Source organism: Podarcis liolepis (assembly GCF_965112155.1).
Source record: "Podarcis liolepis genome assembly, chromosome: 7".
Lineage (NCBI taxonomy): Eukaryota > Metazoa > Chordata > Lepidosauria > Squamata > Lacertidae > Podarcis > Podarcis liolepis.
Genome location: NC_139561.1, coordinates 7,145,552 through 7,159,087, shown reverse-complemented (window position 1 = coordinate 7,159,087; position 13,536 = coordinate 7,145,552). Strand labels below are relative to the sequence as shown.

At 52.3% G+C, this 13,536-nt stretch overlaps 2 protein-coding genes across 2 annotated transcripts in view; both read right to left on the bottom strand.

Moving 5' to 3' along the window:
- The window catches only part of GFRA2 (GDNF family receptor alpha 2), a 79,688-nt gene extending 72,332 nt beyond the window's left edge, over nucleotides 1-7,356 (bottom strand). Inside the window, exon 1 of the mRNA XM_083514319.1 lies at nucleotides 6,885-7,356. Coding sequence (XP_083370445.1) covers nucleotides 6,885-6,924 — 40 coding nt within the window. The 5' untranslated portion in view covers nucleotides 6,925-7,356. The remainder of the gene's footprint in view (nucleotides 1-6,884) is intronic.
- Nucleotides 1-13,536, bottom strand: part of DOK2 (docking protein 2) — a 195,612-nt gene that overhangs the window by 25,483 nt on the left and 156,593 nt on the right. The window lies entirely within an intron of this gene.

The window sequence follows — 13,536 nt, the reverse complement described above, 5'->3', positions numbered from 1 at the left end:
CTCAGAGAAGAGTTTGGAGTTGATATCCCGCTTTATCACTCCCCGAAGGAGTCTCAAAGCAGCTAACATTCTCCTTTCCCTTCCTCCCCCACAACAAAGACTCTGCGAGGTGAGTGGGGCTGAGAGACTTCAGAGAAGTGTGACTAGCCCAAGGTCACCCAGCAGCTGCATGTGGAGGAGCAGAGACGTGAACCCGGTTCACCAGATCACGAGTCCACCTCTCTAACCACTACACCACACTGGAGAACAATCCCCACCACCAACTCCACATTTTTCAGAAGGAGAATTTTCCTGCAGGAGCGGGGAATCGAACCCGGTTCACCAGATTACGAGTCTACCACTCTAAACCACTACATCATACTGGCTCTCAGGAAATGAGACAAAGTTGGAGCAGTTGAAATAACGTATGAAGGGTCTGGATCAGGCGAAAAGGGGTTTCATTTAGCCCAGTATCCCGTTTTCACAGTGGCCAAAGGCTCCTAAGAACTTAAGATTCTGGACAGACTGCCTGTGGACCTGGAGGTTCCACAAGAATATAAGATCCTGATGGACCAGGTCAATGGCCCGGCTAGTCCAACATCCTGTTCTTAAATTGCTCAACCAGATGCCCTAAAGGGAATGTTGCAAGAAGGAGCTGAACATAACAGCAACTCGCTCCCCACTTGCAATTCTGAACAACTGGAGGATTATTCTTACTTAAATCCCCACCCCCACCCCTATTTCCAGGCAGAGGTCTGTGTCAGAGCAGGGTTTGTTTGTTTTTGCCCCAAACTTTCCCTGCAAATACCCATTCTTTAAAGCTGAATCGGAGAAAACATCAATTTGGCTTTTCAGCGGATTGACGCTTGCTCTGAATGAGATTTAAAGGGTGGGTGTTCGCGGGGAAAGCTCTAGAGCAAAAAGAGGGTGGGCACTCAGACACAGAGCTTTAAATCGCAGGCTGTGCCTGTTGATAAGGGAAAATAGAAGGTGTTGCAATTCCCCCCCCCTTGGTTTTAACACTGGAAAGAGGGGAGGAAAGGTAAGCCCTGAGAGTCAGAAGCGTGACCGCATAGCTATCATGGCCAGCACCCCTTGATAGGTCTCTCCTCCATGAATTTGTCCAATTCTCTCTTAAACCACCACTGGCGCCTGCAGTGCCATTGGCCTATGACAGCGGTCACTCCTAAGTTCAGTGACTTGAGTCTCAGAGCATTTCCAGACAGAAAAAATAAGTCCTTTCCCACCTCTAGAGGGGAGGGGGCAGCCTTTCTGTTTGGGGGGGGGAGCAGGGCAGGAAGAGCAGAAGTATTAACATTTTTCCTGTGCTCAAACAACCGTTCCTGGCAAAATTCACCACTGCAGAACTACTCCATCAGTATCTCGGTCCTGAAGGAAGGAGAGCTCTCACGTTCCAGCTGTTCCCCTCCCACACACCCTGTGGCTTTATTGCATCATTTTAATTGGTGCTTGTTGTTTTAATATTTTTTGTGCACACCACTTTGTGGTGTGCATGCAGTAAATACGTTGTGTAAACAAAAAAACCCGTTGCAAAGAAGCAGAGTTCTGCTTCAACACTGGACAGAGCGGGGGAGGGGGCGGTGTACACTGAGATACAGTGTGGTGTACTGGTTAGAGTGTTAGACTAGGACAGGCATAGGCAAACTTGGCCCTCCAGAAGTTTTGAGACTACAGTTCCCATCATCCCTGACCACTGGTCCTGTTACCTAGGGATGATGGGAGTTGTAGTCCCAAAACATCTGGAGGGCTGAGTTTGCCTATGCCTGGACTAGGACCTGGGAAAGCAGGATTTGAATCCCCACTCAGCCATGAAGTTCACTGGATGACCTTTGGGGAGAGCCATCTATGTCACCTTGATCTCCTTGCAGAAAAAGGTGGGATATGAATTCAATAAAATATTGGAAAGATTTGTGAAATGATTTTGTGTGGACAACAGTCATTGGACAGGGTGTTGGGTGGGAAGCTCTACATTGGGGAATTGGGGTGCTCAGTTTTAAACAGTTTTATTTCAGGAAAGAGTCCCAAAATTGGCTGCACATTGTTTCTGCAAGAGGAGCTTGAGAGCTTTGACCTCGCTGCCTCCATGACCGCCAATCAACAGCCCACCACTGGCACTTCTATACCACCAGGTAGAGTCACCTGGTACAGTAAGATCATAAGCACATAAGAAGAGTTTGCTGGATCAGGCCTATAGGGGCCTATCTAGGGCAGCATTCTGTTCCCACAGTGCTTGACCAGATGCCTCAAAGGGAAAGCCACAAGCAGGATTGAGCACACAAGTACAGTGGTACCTCGGGTTACAGACGCTCCAGGTTACAGACGCTTCAGGTTACAGACTCTGCTAACCCAGAAATAGTAGAAGAAGAAGAAGAAGAGTTTGGATTTGATATCCCGCCTTTCACTCCCTTTAAGGAGTCTCAAAGCGGCTAACATTCTCCTTTCCCTTCCTCCCCCACAACAAACACTCTGTGAGGTGAGTGGGGCTGAGAGACTTCAAAGAAGTGTGACTGGCCCAAGGTCACCCAGCAGCTGCATGTGGAGGAACGGAGACGCGAACCTGATTCCTCAGATTACGAGACTACCACTCTTAACCACTACACCACACTGGCTCTCAGGTTAAGAACTTTGCTTCAGGATGAGAACAGAAATCATGTGGCGGCAGCGGGAGGCCCCATTAGCTAAAGTGATACCTCAGGTTAAGAACAGTTTCAGGTTAAGAACGGACCTCCAGAACGAATTAAGTTCTTAACCCGAGGTACCACTGTACTCTCCCCTCCAGTGGTTTCCAGCAACTGGTATTCAGAAGCCTTGCTGCCTCCACAGCATAGCCATTGTGGCTAGGAGCCTTCTTTGCCATGAAGTTGACTAATCCTCTTTTAAACCCATCCAAGGTGGAGGCCATCACTGCCTCCTGTTCTGTGGGAGGGAGTTCTGTAGTTTAGCCATGTGCTGCGTGAAGAAGTGGCTGTTGCCATTCATTTTTGTTGTGTGCAGGAGAAATGTGATTCCCCCTGCTCCTTCCTCCCCTGCCCCCCCCCCAACAACACACACACACAAGCACTTGGAAGAGAGCCATTATCTGAATGGTGTTCAGCAATGGTCTTCCCTCCCCCTTTAGGCAACTTTGGTACCCTTGTCTAGCGCAGCTCATCCCTCATCTGGAAAAGCCCCCCCCCCCCTTGAGCATGGCAGACTTGCATAACCAGACAATGCATCTCTGATCAAATTGCTGGAAAGGAGTGGAGCCCAGCGCCCAGGGAACACGTGCTGAGAGACAATTTCATCCCGTGTACTACCTGTTCCTTTCCTTGTGTGACTGTCAGCGGAAGGCCAAGACAGAATTCAGAAGCCACTTCAGCCCTAGAGACCAACATGTCAGCACTGTGTGCTTGTCAAGCTATGAGGTTATGCAGTTTTTCACCAGACACTTATGCAAGGCAGCATAGAAAAGTTGCAATGGCAAATGGTGGCAGAATATTATTTGTTTGTTTGTTTGTTGCACTGATATCCCACTTTTTCCTCCAAGAGCTCTGTGAGGCAGGTTAGGTTGAGAGTGAACGACTGGCCCAAGATCACCCAGGAAGCTTCATATCTGAGTCGGGATTTGAACCCTGATCTCCCAGGCCCGGGTCCAACACTCTAACCACTACACCACACTGGTTGCTTTGACTTTATCACCACCAAACAACACTCTTAGAAGGAGCAGACACCAAGCACAGTAAGGAAACAAAGCAGTCCTCCTCTAGGCTTGGGATCCACAAAGCAAGGAAGCAGCTTCAGCAAGCAGCAGCAACCTTGATGGTTAACAGAATCATCCATGAGAGGGATGGGAAAAGTCACCCACCCAGGATGGTCACCCACCAAACTGCCACAGGTCCCACTCACGATAATCCAGCCCAGATGAGACCACTATATCCCAAGGTATCAAGAGAGAACTAAATCTAGCAACAAAACAGCAGGAACCGTATTTACTCTACTGCAACTGCAATCAAGAGCGCCCAACTCAAGATACTCCGCTTGGTTAAGACTCGGTGATCCATCTGTCCTGTTTCAGTTTCTCTGTTTCCAGAATATGCTTCCATTCAGGGATAATTTTATCCAAGCCATGGACACAAAGCTCACAGTGCTATAGGAATCCCCAAAGGGTTGTTTCCAGGAGACCTAGCCCCTAAATCCCATGCCCTACAAAAAGGACATGGGCCTGAAAACCACACACCCCCCAACCAGGAAGAGAAGGGCAACTTCCCCATTTCCGCTGGGATCTCTCCCCTTTCACATGATGCCGGAGCCCATCCCACTTTAAAAAGATCAGCTTCTTCCTCGTTTTGTGACCCTGTTCAGAAGCCAGCCTAAGGACATCCGTGGCATTGATGTCCTGTCAGTTCACAACGAGACACTCTCCATGGATTTTGGACCTGCTCTGCATTGGTGATCCAGGACCTGGTTTGTGCGAAAAGCAAAAAACCAATGCCTTTGCCTGCCAAATCTTCTGGACACCCAAGTTATCCCAGGCACCTATTGATGTCTGTGGTCAGCCAGCAAACGGAAAGCAGATCTGGAAATCTAATCATGCAGTTTGTCTGGGTGCCAAACTCCTGTTCCAAAGGTTGCATTTGTAATTGGTTTGCCCCCTGCCTGGATCACCTGTCCTAGTGCCAGCCCACACTTTGCTGCCGTATCAAGAGAAGAAGAAATCCCACACACGCCTCCAGAAGACAGAATATCCCCCCCCGCCCCCAACAAAGAAAGCCAGAAATGCTCGCTGCCAGCTAGTCAAGGTTGTACGCTCTCCCCCAAACCCACCACACATTCATAAACATGTACGCTCTTTTTCTTTAAAAGTCATATGTGAGGCAACACACACACAGAGGACAGCAGATTTGTGGAGCTGGTCTGTTGGTTCTGCTGACCAGTTCCAGCTTTCCTTATCATACAATAAGGAAATGGTTTCAGTTGCACGCCACTCTTGAAAGGTAGGGCGAGCCAGCTGCGGCTTTGCAACTCAACTTCAGCTCCCAGAATCAGCACCACACAAGAGCAGCTTTAGTCACCAACCTGGCTGACACCTTCCAGATGTTTTGGACTACAACTCTCACCACCACCACCACCACCCCAGCCAGCGCAGTGACTCTCCCATTCGTTGAAGCATCACACAGCTGTAGGTTTGTTAGGACACCAAGGGAAGTTGCATAGGAACACAGAAAGCTGCCTTATAGTGAGTCAGACCATTGGTCCATTTTGCTCAGTATTGTCTACACCAACTGGCAGCTGCTCTCCAGGATTTCCAGCAGGGGATCTCTCCCAGCCCCTTCTGGGGATGCTGGCAAGGATTGAGCCCGGGCCCTTCCACATGCAAGGCAGATGTTCTACCACTGAGCTACAGCCCTTCCCCAACACAGCAGGAGGTTGTTGGAGAGTATTCCAGGTGAAAGGAAGGAGGTGGGCAGTCTAGATCCAGCTGGGTGGGTCCAGTGGACCCTGGACCTCATCATCAGCCCTGCTGCTCATTGCTGTTGCCAACGGCCCAATCCTGGCCACCATCTCCTTACACTGTGCTGTTTGCATACACACACATTTGTGCAGAGAAAGACAACATGACGACTGGGGTCAGCCTCAGCCTCCGAAAGCATTGCATTTCGCAAGGGCAGTGGAAAGAGAAGAGGCAGAGGTGGGGAAAGGCTGGGGGGCTCAGCAGGCCCGAAATGAGTATCACGCACCCTTCCTCCATTGAGAATTGAGGCTCTCTCTGTGACAGCACCAGTCACTAGCCCAAGCGGGAAATGGGGAGTGGCCAGGTTTTGGCAGGAGGGCAGTCGTGAGCTGCATCCCCCAGTGTGGCGAGGACTGCTCTCTCATGCCCAGTTACAGCCAGGATGCCCAGAGAGGGCAAAGATTGGTCAGTGGGCTCCTGGGGTCTCTGCGCCTGTTCCAGCTGGTCTTCCTGCCACGGACCTTTGCGAGGCTGGACCTTCTCTTGAGGAAGACCCTTCCTTTCCCTTCCCCTCTCTCTGGTTCTGTACAGACATCTGGCATTCTGGGGGTGGGCAAGTGCTTAGCTCCCACTGAGGTCATTTTCTAGTCTAGCAAAGCACTTAAGGCGGTCTCTTCTCGAGGCGCTGGCCGTCCGCAGCCTGGTGTCAGCATTTGGGGAGAGATGGAGGTGATACAGTTTCTCTCCCCTCATATATATGGGTGGGTGGGCAGGAGAGACCCCCCCTCTCTCCATCGCCCTGGCCTATTTCTCCAACTCGCCCTTCAGGACACCCCCCGCCCGGCCATCCGCCCCTCAACCTAGGACTCGACCTGGGGCAACCCCAGGAGACTGGCCTCTCAGTACCCTCCAGCAGGCGGGCGAGGCGCACTTTTATGCCCCCCCCCCCAGCTCGTAAGCCAGGGAGGTTGATTCCTCAGGACAAAAAGAGAGGACGCCCCCCGCCAACCAAATACACCACCACCCCCACAGCTCCGGTTGGCCTGGAAAGACAAAGATGACAATGTCGTCCGCACCCCCGCGCTCTCCTTCTTTCAACTAAACTTTCGGCGGGGGCTCTCCAAGCCGACCTTGGCGGCGGGGAAGCAGCTCCGATCAGAAGCGCTGCGGTGAAGCAGCCGACCCCCCCCCCCCATCCTTCCCCCGCCAGCCATGTCCCGTTTCCTGCCGCGCTCCCAGCTGGCAAAGGCAGCGCTGCCCCCACCAGCTGAGACGCCCCCTGCCAGGCAGATGCGCCCCTCCAACACACACCCGTCCTCCCTTCACACAAGAAGACCCACCAGCGCGCCCCCGTTCCAGTCTTCCCCCACCCCGCTCTCAGCCCAGACTGGGCGCCCCTCCGCTTCGCCGTCCAGGGTCCAACCTTCCCCGGCGCACCTGCTCGGTCACTCACCCAGGCAGAGGAAGAGGCAGAGCACGCCGGCGGCGATCATGGCAGGCAAATCGTCCCCGGGACCGGCGGCGGCTCCGCCAAGGCAGCAGCAGCTCCCGCGCTCCGTGCGCTCTCACGGCTCCGTCCGCCCGTCCTGCCGCCGCCGCCGCCGCCCTGCTCCTCAGTCCCCGCGAGGCGGAGGCGCCGTCCGCCGCTCCGCCGGCAGCATCTTGCCTGCCTGTCTCTTCCACGACGACGGAGCGGAGCTCAGAGCGGAGGCTCCATGCCGCGCCGCCTCTCCGCGCTCTCCGCCTGCCCGACGACGACAACGAGGACGGCGCTCGGCTCGCTCTGGCGGCCGCGGGAAGCAGCCGCAAAAGTGGCCGGCAGGAGGCGGAGGAGGCGGAGCTGTCCGCGGTGCTTCGCCCGGCCTCCGCGCCCGCTCCTCGGCAGCCTCTCCGCAGCCCGCCGGAGCCCAGACGTGCCGAGCTCTCCCCCGGCGGAGGCGCGGGCGGGCGGGGACCTTTTGAGGCGGAGGGGAGGCCCTTGGTGGCTCCGCCAGGGAGGGAGCGAGGGCGGGGCACAGCCTCGCCCGGGCGCGCCGTCCAACTTGGCCCTGAAGACGCGCCGCCCGGGATGCCGCTACCTTCTGCCCCAGCAGCAGCGGCGATGCCTCCCCTCCGAGTAGCGGCACAAGGGAGGCGGCGAGGCGGGTGCAGCGCGGCGAGGAGGAGTCGGATCGCGCGCCGTCGAGCCTCGCTCTCGCAGGACTTACCTGATCTTCCCCCCCCCCCGCCTCCCCGGGACGTCTCCGGGGACGTGGAGCTGCCTCCCCAAACCGAGATCGTGCCTGGCGGTGGCGTCCTGCCGCTCCGGCGCCAAACGGCCCCGAGGGCATCTCTCTGAGGTGCATACAAGCAAAGGAACGCCCAAAGACCTCTGTGTGCGTGCAGAGCGCGTTTCCCTGCCAGCTGATTTCACGCAGCCTGCTCTCTAAACCCTCTCCACGTTCATTTTTAGGAATGCTATCTTTGCATTCATATCCCACCCTTTCCTCCATGGAGTTCAGTTTGGTGCACCCGGTTCTCCTCTGCCTCCCCGTTTTATCCTCACAACAACCCTGTGAGGTAGGTTAGGCCGAAGCTCAGTGACTGGCCTGAACCCTGGTCTCTCCTAAGTCCTAGTCCACCACTCTAACCACTAGGCTGCACTGACTCTTAGTTTCTGGTTTTCTACCTTCCTTCCAGGCAGCACTGAGCTCCCTCCCCCACCCCTGGGAAGCAGCTGGGGGAGACACTACTGACCCAGGCAAAGAGGCACTTAAGAGTCTTGGACTTAGCTTAGACCTTGGAGGTCATCTCAGCGCAGGATCTCACAACTGCAGCCTCCACCAGCTCATAAGGAACTCTGGCCTCTCCCATCAGTTCAACAACCTTCCTGTTGGGAAGTTTGCCCCAGGTAGAGGATCTTGTCTTTTGTAGATCTGACCTGTTGCCTCACTCCCTTGCCCATTCTCTCTAAAGAGAAGGGTGTCTGCGTGGAGAGGGGGAGAGAGTGCAGATTTGGGAAGAAGTGGGCCTACTGGTAGGGAGGTGGTTCTGAGAGAGGCCTTTTCAGCCTCCTCTGTATCACCTGCCACCCCTAGCTGAGAAATCTGGATATCCCTACAGATGCATGAGTGTCTCCCAGCAGACTGGTGAGCAGCTGCTAATGGGCACAGGCTGCTCTGGGGGCTCTCAGGTGGCCAGGCAGCCTCCGCTGAGACAGGGCCATGATTCTGCCCAGCCTGCAAAGAGGTGGGGTGGGGGGAGATTAATTATTGTTGTTGTTGTTTGTTTGCTTGCTTGCTTGCTTGCTTGTTTATACCCCGCCCATCTGGCTGGGTTTCCCCAGCCACTCTAGGCGGCTCCCAACAGAACATTAAAAGCACGATAAAACATCAAACATTTAAAACTTCCATAAACAGGATTGCCTTTAGATGTCTCCTAAAAGTCAGATAGTTTATTTCCTTGACATCTGATGGGAGGATGTTCCACAGGACGGGCGCCACTACCGAGAAGGCCCTCTGCCTGGTTCCATGTAACCTCACATCTCGCAATGAGGGAACCACCAGAAGGCCCCCAGAGCTGGATCTCAGTGTCCGGGCTGAACGATGGGGGTGGAGACGCTCCTTCAGGTATACAAGACTGAGGCCGTTTAGGGCTTTAAAGGTCAGCACCAACACTTGGAATTGTGCTTGGAAACATACTGGGAGCCAATACCGTGGTACCTCGGGTTACAGACGCTTCAGCTTACAGACCCCGCTAACCCAGAAATAGTACTTTGGGTTAAGAACTTTGCTTCAGGATGAGAACAGAAATCGCACAGCGGTGGTGCGGCAGCAGTGGGAAGCCCTATTAGCTAAAGTGGTGCTTCAGGTTAACAACAGTTTCAGGTTAAGAACAGACCTCCGGAACGAATTAAGTTCTTAACCTGAGGTACCACTGTATAGGTCTTTCAGGATCGGTGTTATATGGTCCCGGCGGCTACTCCCAGTCACCAGTCTTGCTGCCGCATTCTGGATTAATTGCAGTTTCCGGTCACCTTCAAAGGTAGCCCCACATAGAGCATGTTGCAGTAGTCCAAGCGGGAGATAACTAGAGCATGCACCACTCTGGAGAGACAGTCTGCTGGCAGGTAGGGTCTCAGCCTGCGTACCAGATGGAGCTGGTAGACAGCTGCCCTGGATACAAAGTCAGGAGTCAGGAGTGTGGGAGGAAAGGAATCAATGGTACAAAGGCTTGGCTGAAAGGGATAGAGGGAGGGCAGAACTGGAACACCCTTAAAATTAGCCCTGCTCAAAGTAAGTCAGCCCCACATGACCAAGCAGGAAAGCTGAAATAGTGGAATGAGACACTCATGTCCCCAAGGGAATTCCCAGCAGGGTGAAATTTCTTGACTGTCATGGAGGTAGCATGATGGTGGATACTTCTTAAAGCACACAACACAGTTTTGCAAAAACTTAAGTCAAACAAAACTTTGATCTTTCATGCAAGGCTTTCTTTCTTTTGCAGCCTCATGGAGTGATGGAGCTTTGTTCTTTCTCTCTCTGCTTTGCAGGGGAAATATAACTAAAGGTTCAGAATCCGTTTTTGTTTTCTTTTGTTTAATTTTCATCAACTGGTGAACAAAATAAAGTGCGGAGATAACAAAAAGAAAGAAAACAAAGAATGAAAAGGCTGCGGTGTTCGGGACATGAAATATACTCGGAGTCGAGAGTGGATTTCATGCTCTTTATTCAGCTCATAGTGGTGAGGAGGAATGGAAGTTCCCCCAGAATGTCTGCTTTATATACATTATTTACACAATGGGCCCCACGTGATTGGCTAATTCCGGGATTCTCCTGTAGGCCAATCGGGTTGCAGATTCACTTCCACCTGGAGCTGGATTGGGTGGCTCCTGTGGACCTATCAGACTGCTGCATTCTGGGTCCTATTGTTCTAGGACCAATCAGACTGCTGCATTCTGAATGCTATTGTTCTAGGACCAATCAGACTGCTGCATTTTGGATCCTATTGTTCTAGGACCAATCTGGCTGCTGCATTCTGAATGCTATTGTTCTAGGACCAATCAGACTGCTGCATTCTGAATCCTATTGTCCTGGGACCAATCAGACTGCTGCATTTTGGATCCTATTCAACAAAGTACATAACAGGACAGTTTAGAGAAAAAAGCAATACTGGTAAGAGGTGACATGATAGAAGTTTATAAAAGCATGCCCAACATGGAGAAAGTGGATAGAAAAAAGTTTTCTTCCATCTCTCAAAACACTAGAACGCATGGACCTCCAATGAAGCTGAAGGTGGGAAGATTCAGGACAGATAATAGAAAGTCTATTTTCATGCAACACATAAACTATGGAACTTGCCACCAGTGATGGCAGCATGCGGCCAAATCTTGGTGGTCACAGTGAGAACAGGATGTTGGTCTGATCCAGCAGGATCATCTTATGTTCTTAGGTTCTTGTTTGCTACTTTTGTTCCACCCCATCTGGGGAACATTACCCTTTGCAGGAAAAAAGCAACCTGTGTCAAACTGCGTGCCTGCTTTTCCTCACTGATGCTTTGTCAGCTGATAAGCCATTTGCCTCTTTGACCCTTTCCATAAGGCAGCACGCTCCTCTCCTCCAAGGACAAAAATGCACATTTCCCCCATTGCAGGGTTTCTTCCACTGCTTAAAACATTGCGAACAGACTTCCCTCCTCACGATTCCAGAACCACACACAGCAGGGTTGCATGTCGAGGCAAGAGATCAACGCTGCCTCCCACCGCCGTGCCGGATTAGGTCAACTGCAAGGGAAGCACTAAAAATAAATGTGGTGTTTGTTTTCCTTTCCATCTTTCCAATTAGGAAAGGTCCTAATTTGGCAGCAGCTGCTTCTGCTGTGGTTCCCCTGGCCCTGGCCTTCATGGAAAGAAAGAGAGCTTGGAAGAGGCCCCTTCAGGCTGGAGCTTTTAACTGGTGTGGGCTAAGCCATTGCTGCTGCTTTTGGGCCAGAGCTCCCTTTGAAAGCCTGCTGAGATGTCCTTCTTTACGCAGAGAAGTTCTAGAACAGGGCGGTCCAACTTTTCATACCAAGTGTGCCGAAAGAACACTCGGACACAGAACCCAAAGGTTGCACACTGCCTGGCAGTGGGGTGGAGAGCGAGGCCGACATTTGATGCCCCACCCCCAGCCTTCATTCTGCCTCCCCAAAGCTTCCCTCCCACATCCTTCCCAAAGCTAAAAGGTAAAGGGACCCCTGACCGTTAGGTCCAGTCGCAGACGACTCTGGGATTGCACGCTCATCTCGCTCTATAAGCCAAGGGAGCCGGCATTTGTCTGCAGACAGCTTCCGGGTCATGTGGCCAGTATGACTAAGCCACTTCTGGAGAACCAGAGCAGCACACGGAAACACCGTTTACCTTCCTGCTGGAGCGGTACCTATTTATCTACTTGCACTTTGATGTGCTTTCGAACTGCTGGGTTGGCAGAAGCAAGGACCGAACAATGGGAGCTCACCCCATCGCAGGGATTTGAACCGCCAACCTTCTGATCGGCAAGTCCTAGGTTCTGTGGTTTAGACCACAGCGCCACCCGCGTCACCACATCCTTCCCTCACACATCCTTCCCAAAGCTAGGAAAGCACTAACTAGGCCATGGGTAGGCAAACTAAGGCCCGGGGGCCAGATCCAGCCCAGTCGCCTTCTCAATCTGGCCTGCGGACGGTCTGGGAATCAGCGTGTTTTTACATGAGTAGAATGTGTCCTTTTATTTAAAATGCATCTCTGGGTTATTTGTGGGGCATAGGAATTCGTTCTTTTTTCCCCTTCAAAATATAGTCTGGTCCTCCACAAGGTCTGAGGGACAGTGAACCGGCCCCTTGCTGAAAAAGTTTGCTGACCCCTGAACTAGGCTTTGGGAAGGAGGTGGGAGGACTCTAGGACCCTATCAGTGCCTTGTGTCTCCTTCCCAAAGCCCAGCTCCTCGCTTACCTCACTTTGGGAAGGCAGCGCAAGGGTTGCCTGGTGTGCGGGGTGCATCAAAAGTTGCTGAGGACCACAAAAAAGGCCTCGGGGGCCACATCCGGCCCTTGGGCCACGTATTGAACCACCCTGATTCAGAAGAAAGTTGCACATGGAGAGGTCCCGGTATTCCTGTGTTGCAGGACAAGGAAATGCTTCCTGCCTGAAGCCCCAAAGGCCCATCACCAGAATAAAAAATGCTGAGCTGGGCAGATCAATGGCCTGACTCAGGACAAAGCAGCTCCCTCTCTTTGCAGCACAGAGTGGTTGGTTTCTGGATATTCCGGGGCGACTGTATGAGTCGTCAATTCAATGCTATTCCATACTTGGCTATGTACACATTAGTGGCTGAAAACGCAGCAAGTCCTTTCCTGGGCTTCAAGTTGTGTTTTCATGTCGCTGTACACATCAGAGAGAGGAGTCTCCACCCAATGCTCACAACCTTTCTGTATTCTGTATTCCCTGCCTACACATTACTCACCCCCAGCTCTGTCATTTGCACATGTTCAATGGCCGTCTCAAATGTACACACCTCACCTTAACTGCAAAGTGAATGTGGCTCAAGTTTTCCTTTTGGCATGAAGTTGGTTGGAGGGCAAAAAACCAATTGGAAGCATTTCTCAAGAAACAACAGGATAGCTCTTATATGTGAAAATGGGGGGGAGGGGTTGCCAAATTTTGTCCTTACTCAGGGTGCCATATTGCCAGAGTTAAACCCTGCACATTTGGCCTAATAATAATAATAATAATAATAATAATAATAATAATAATAATAATTTATTATTTGTACCCCACCCATCTGGCTGGGTTTCCCCAGCCACTCTGGGCGGCTTCCATAGAAACAAAAAATACAGTAAAATATCACAGATTAAAAGCTTCCCTGAACAGGGCTGCCTTAAGATGTCTTCTAAATGTCAGGTAGTTATTCATCGCTTTGACATCTGATGGGAGGGCATTCCACAGGGCGGGCGCCACTACCGAGAAGGCCCTCTGCCTGGTTCCCTGTAGCTTTGCTTCTCGCAATGAGGGAACCACCAGAAGGCCCTCAGCGCTGGACCTCAGCGTCCGGGCAGAACGATGGGGGTGGAGACGCTCCTTCAGGTATACTGGGCCGAGGCCATTTAGGGCT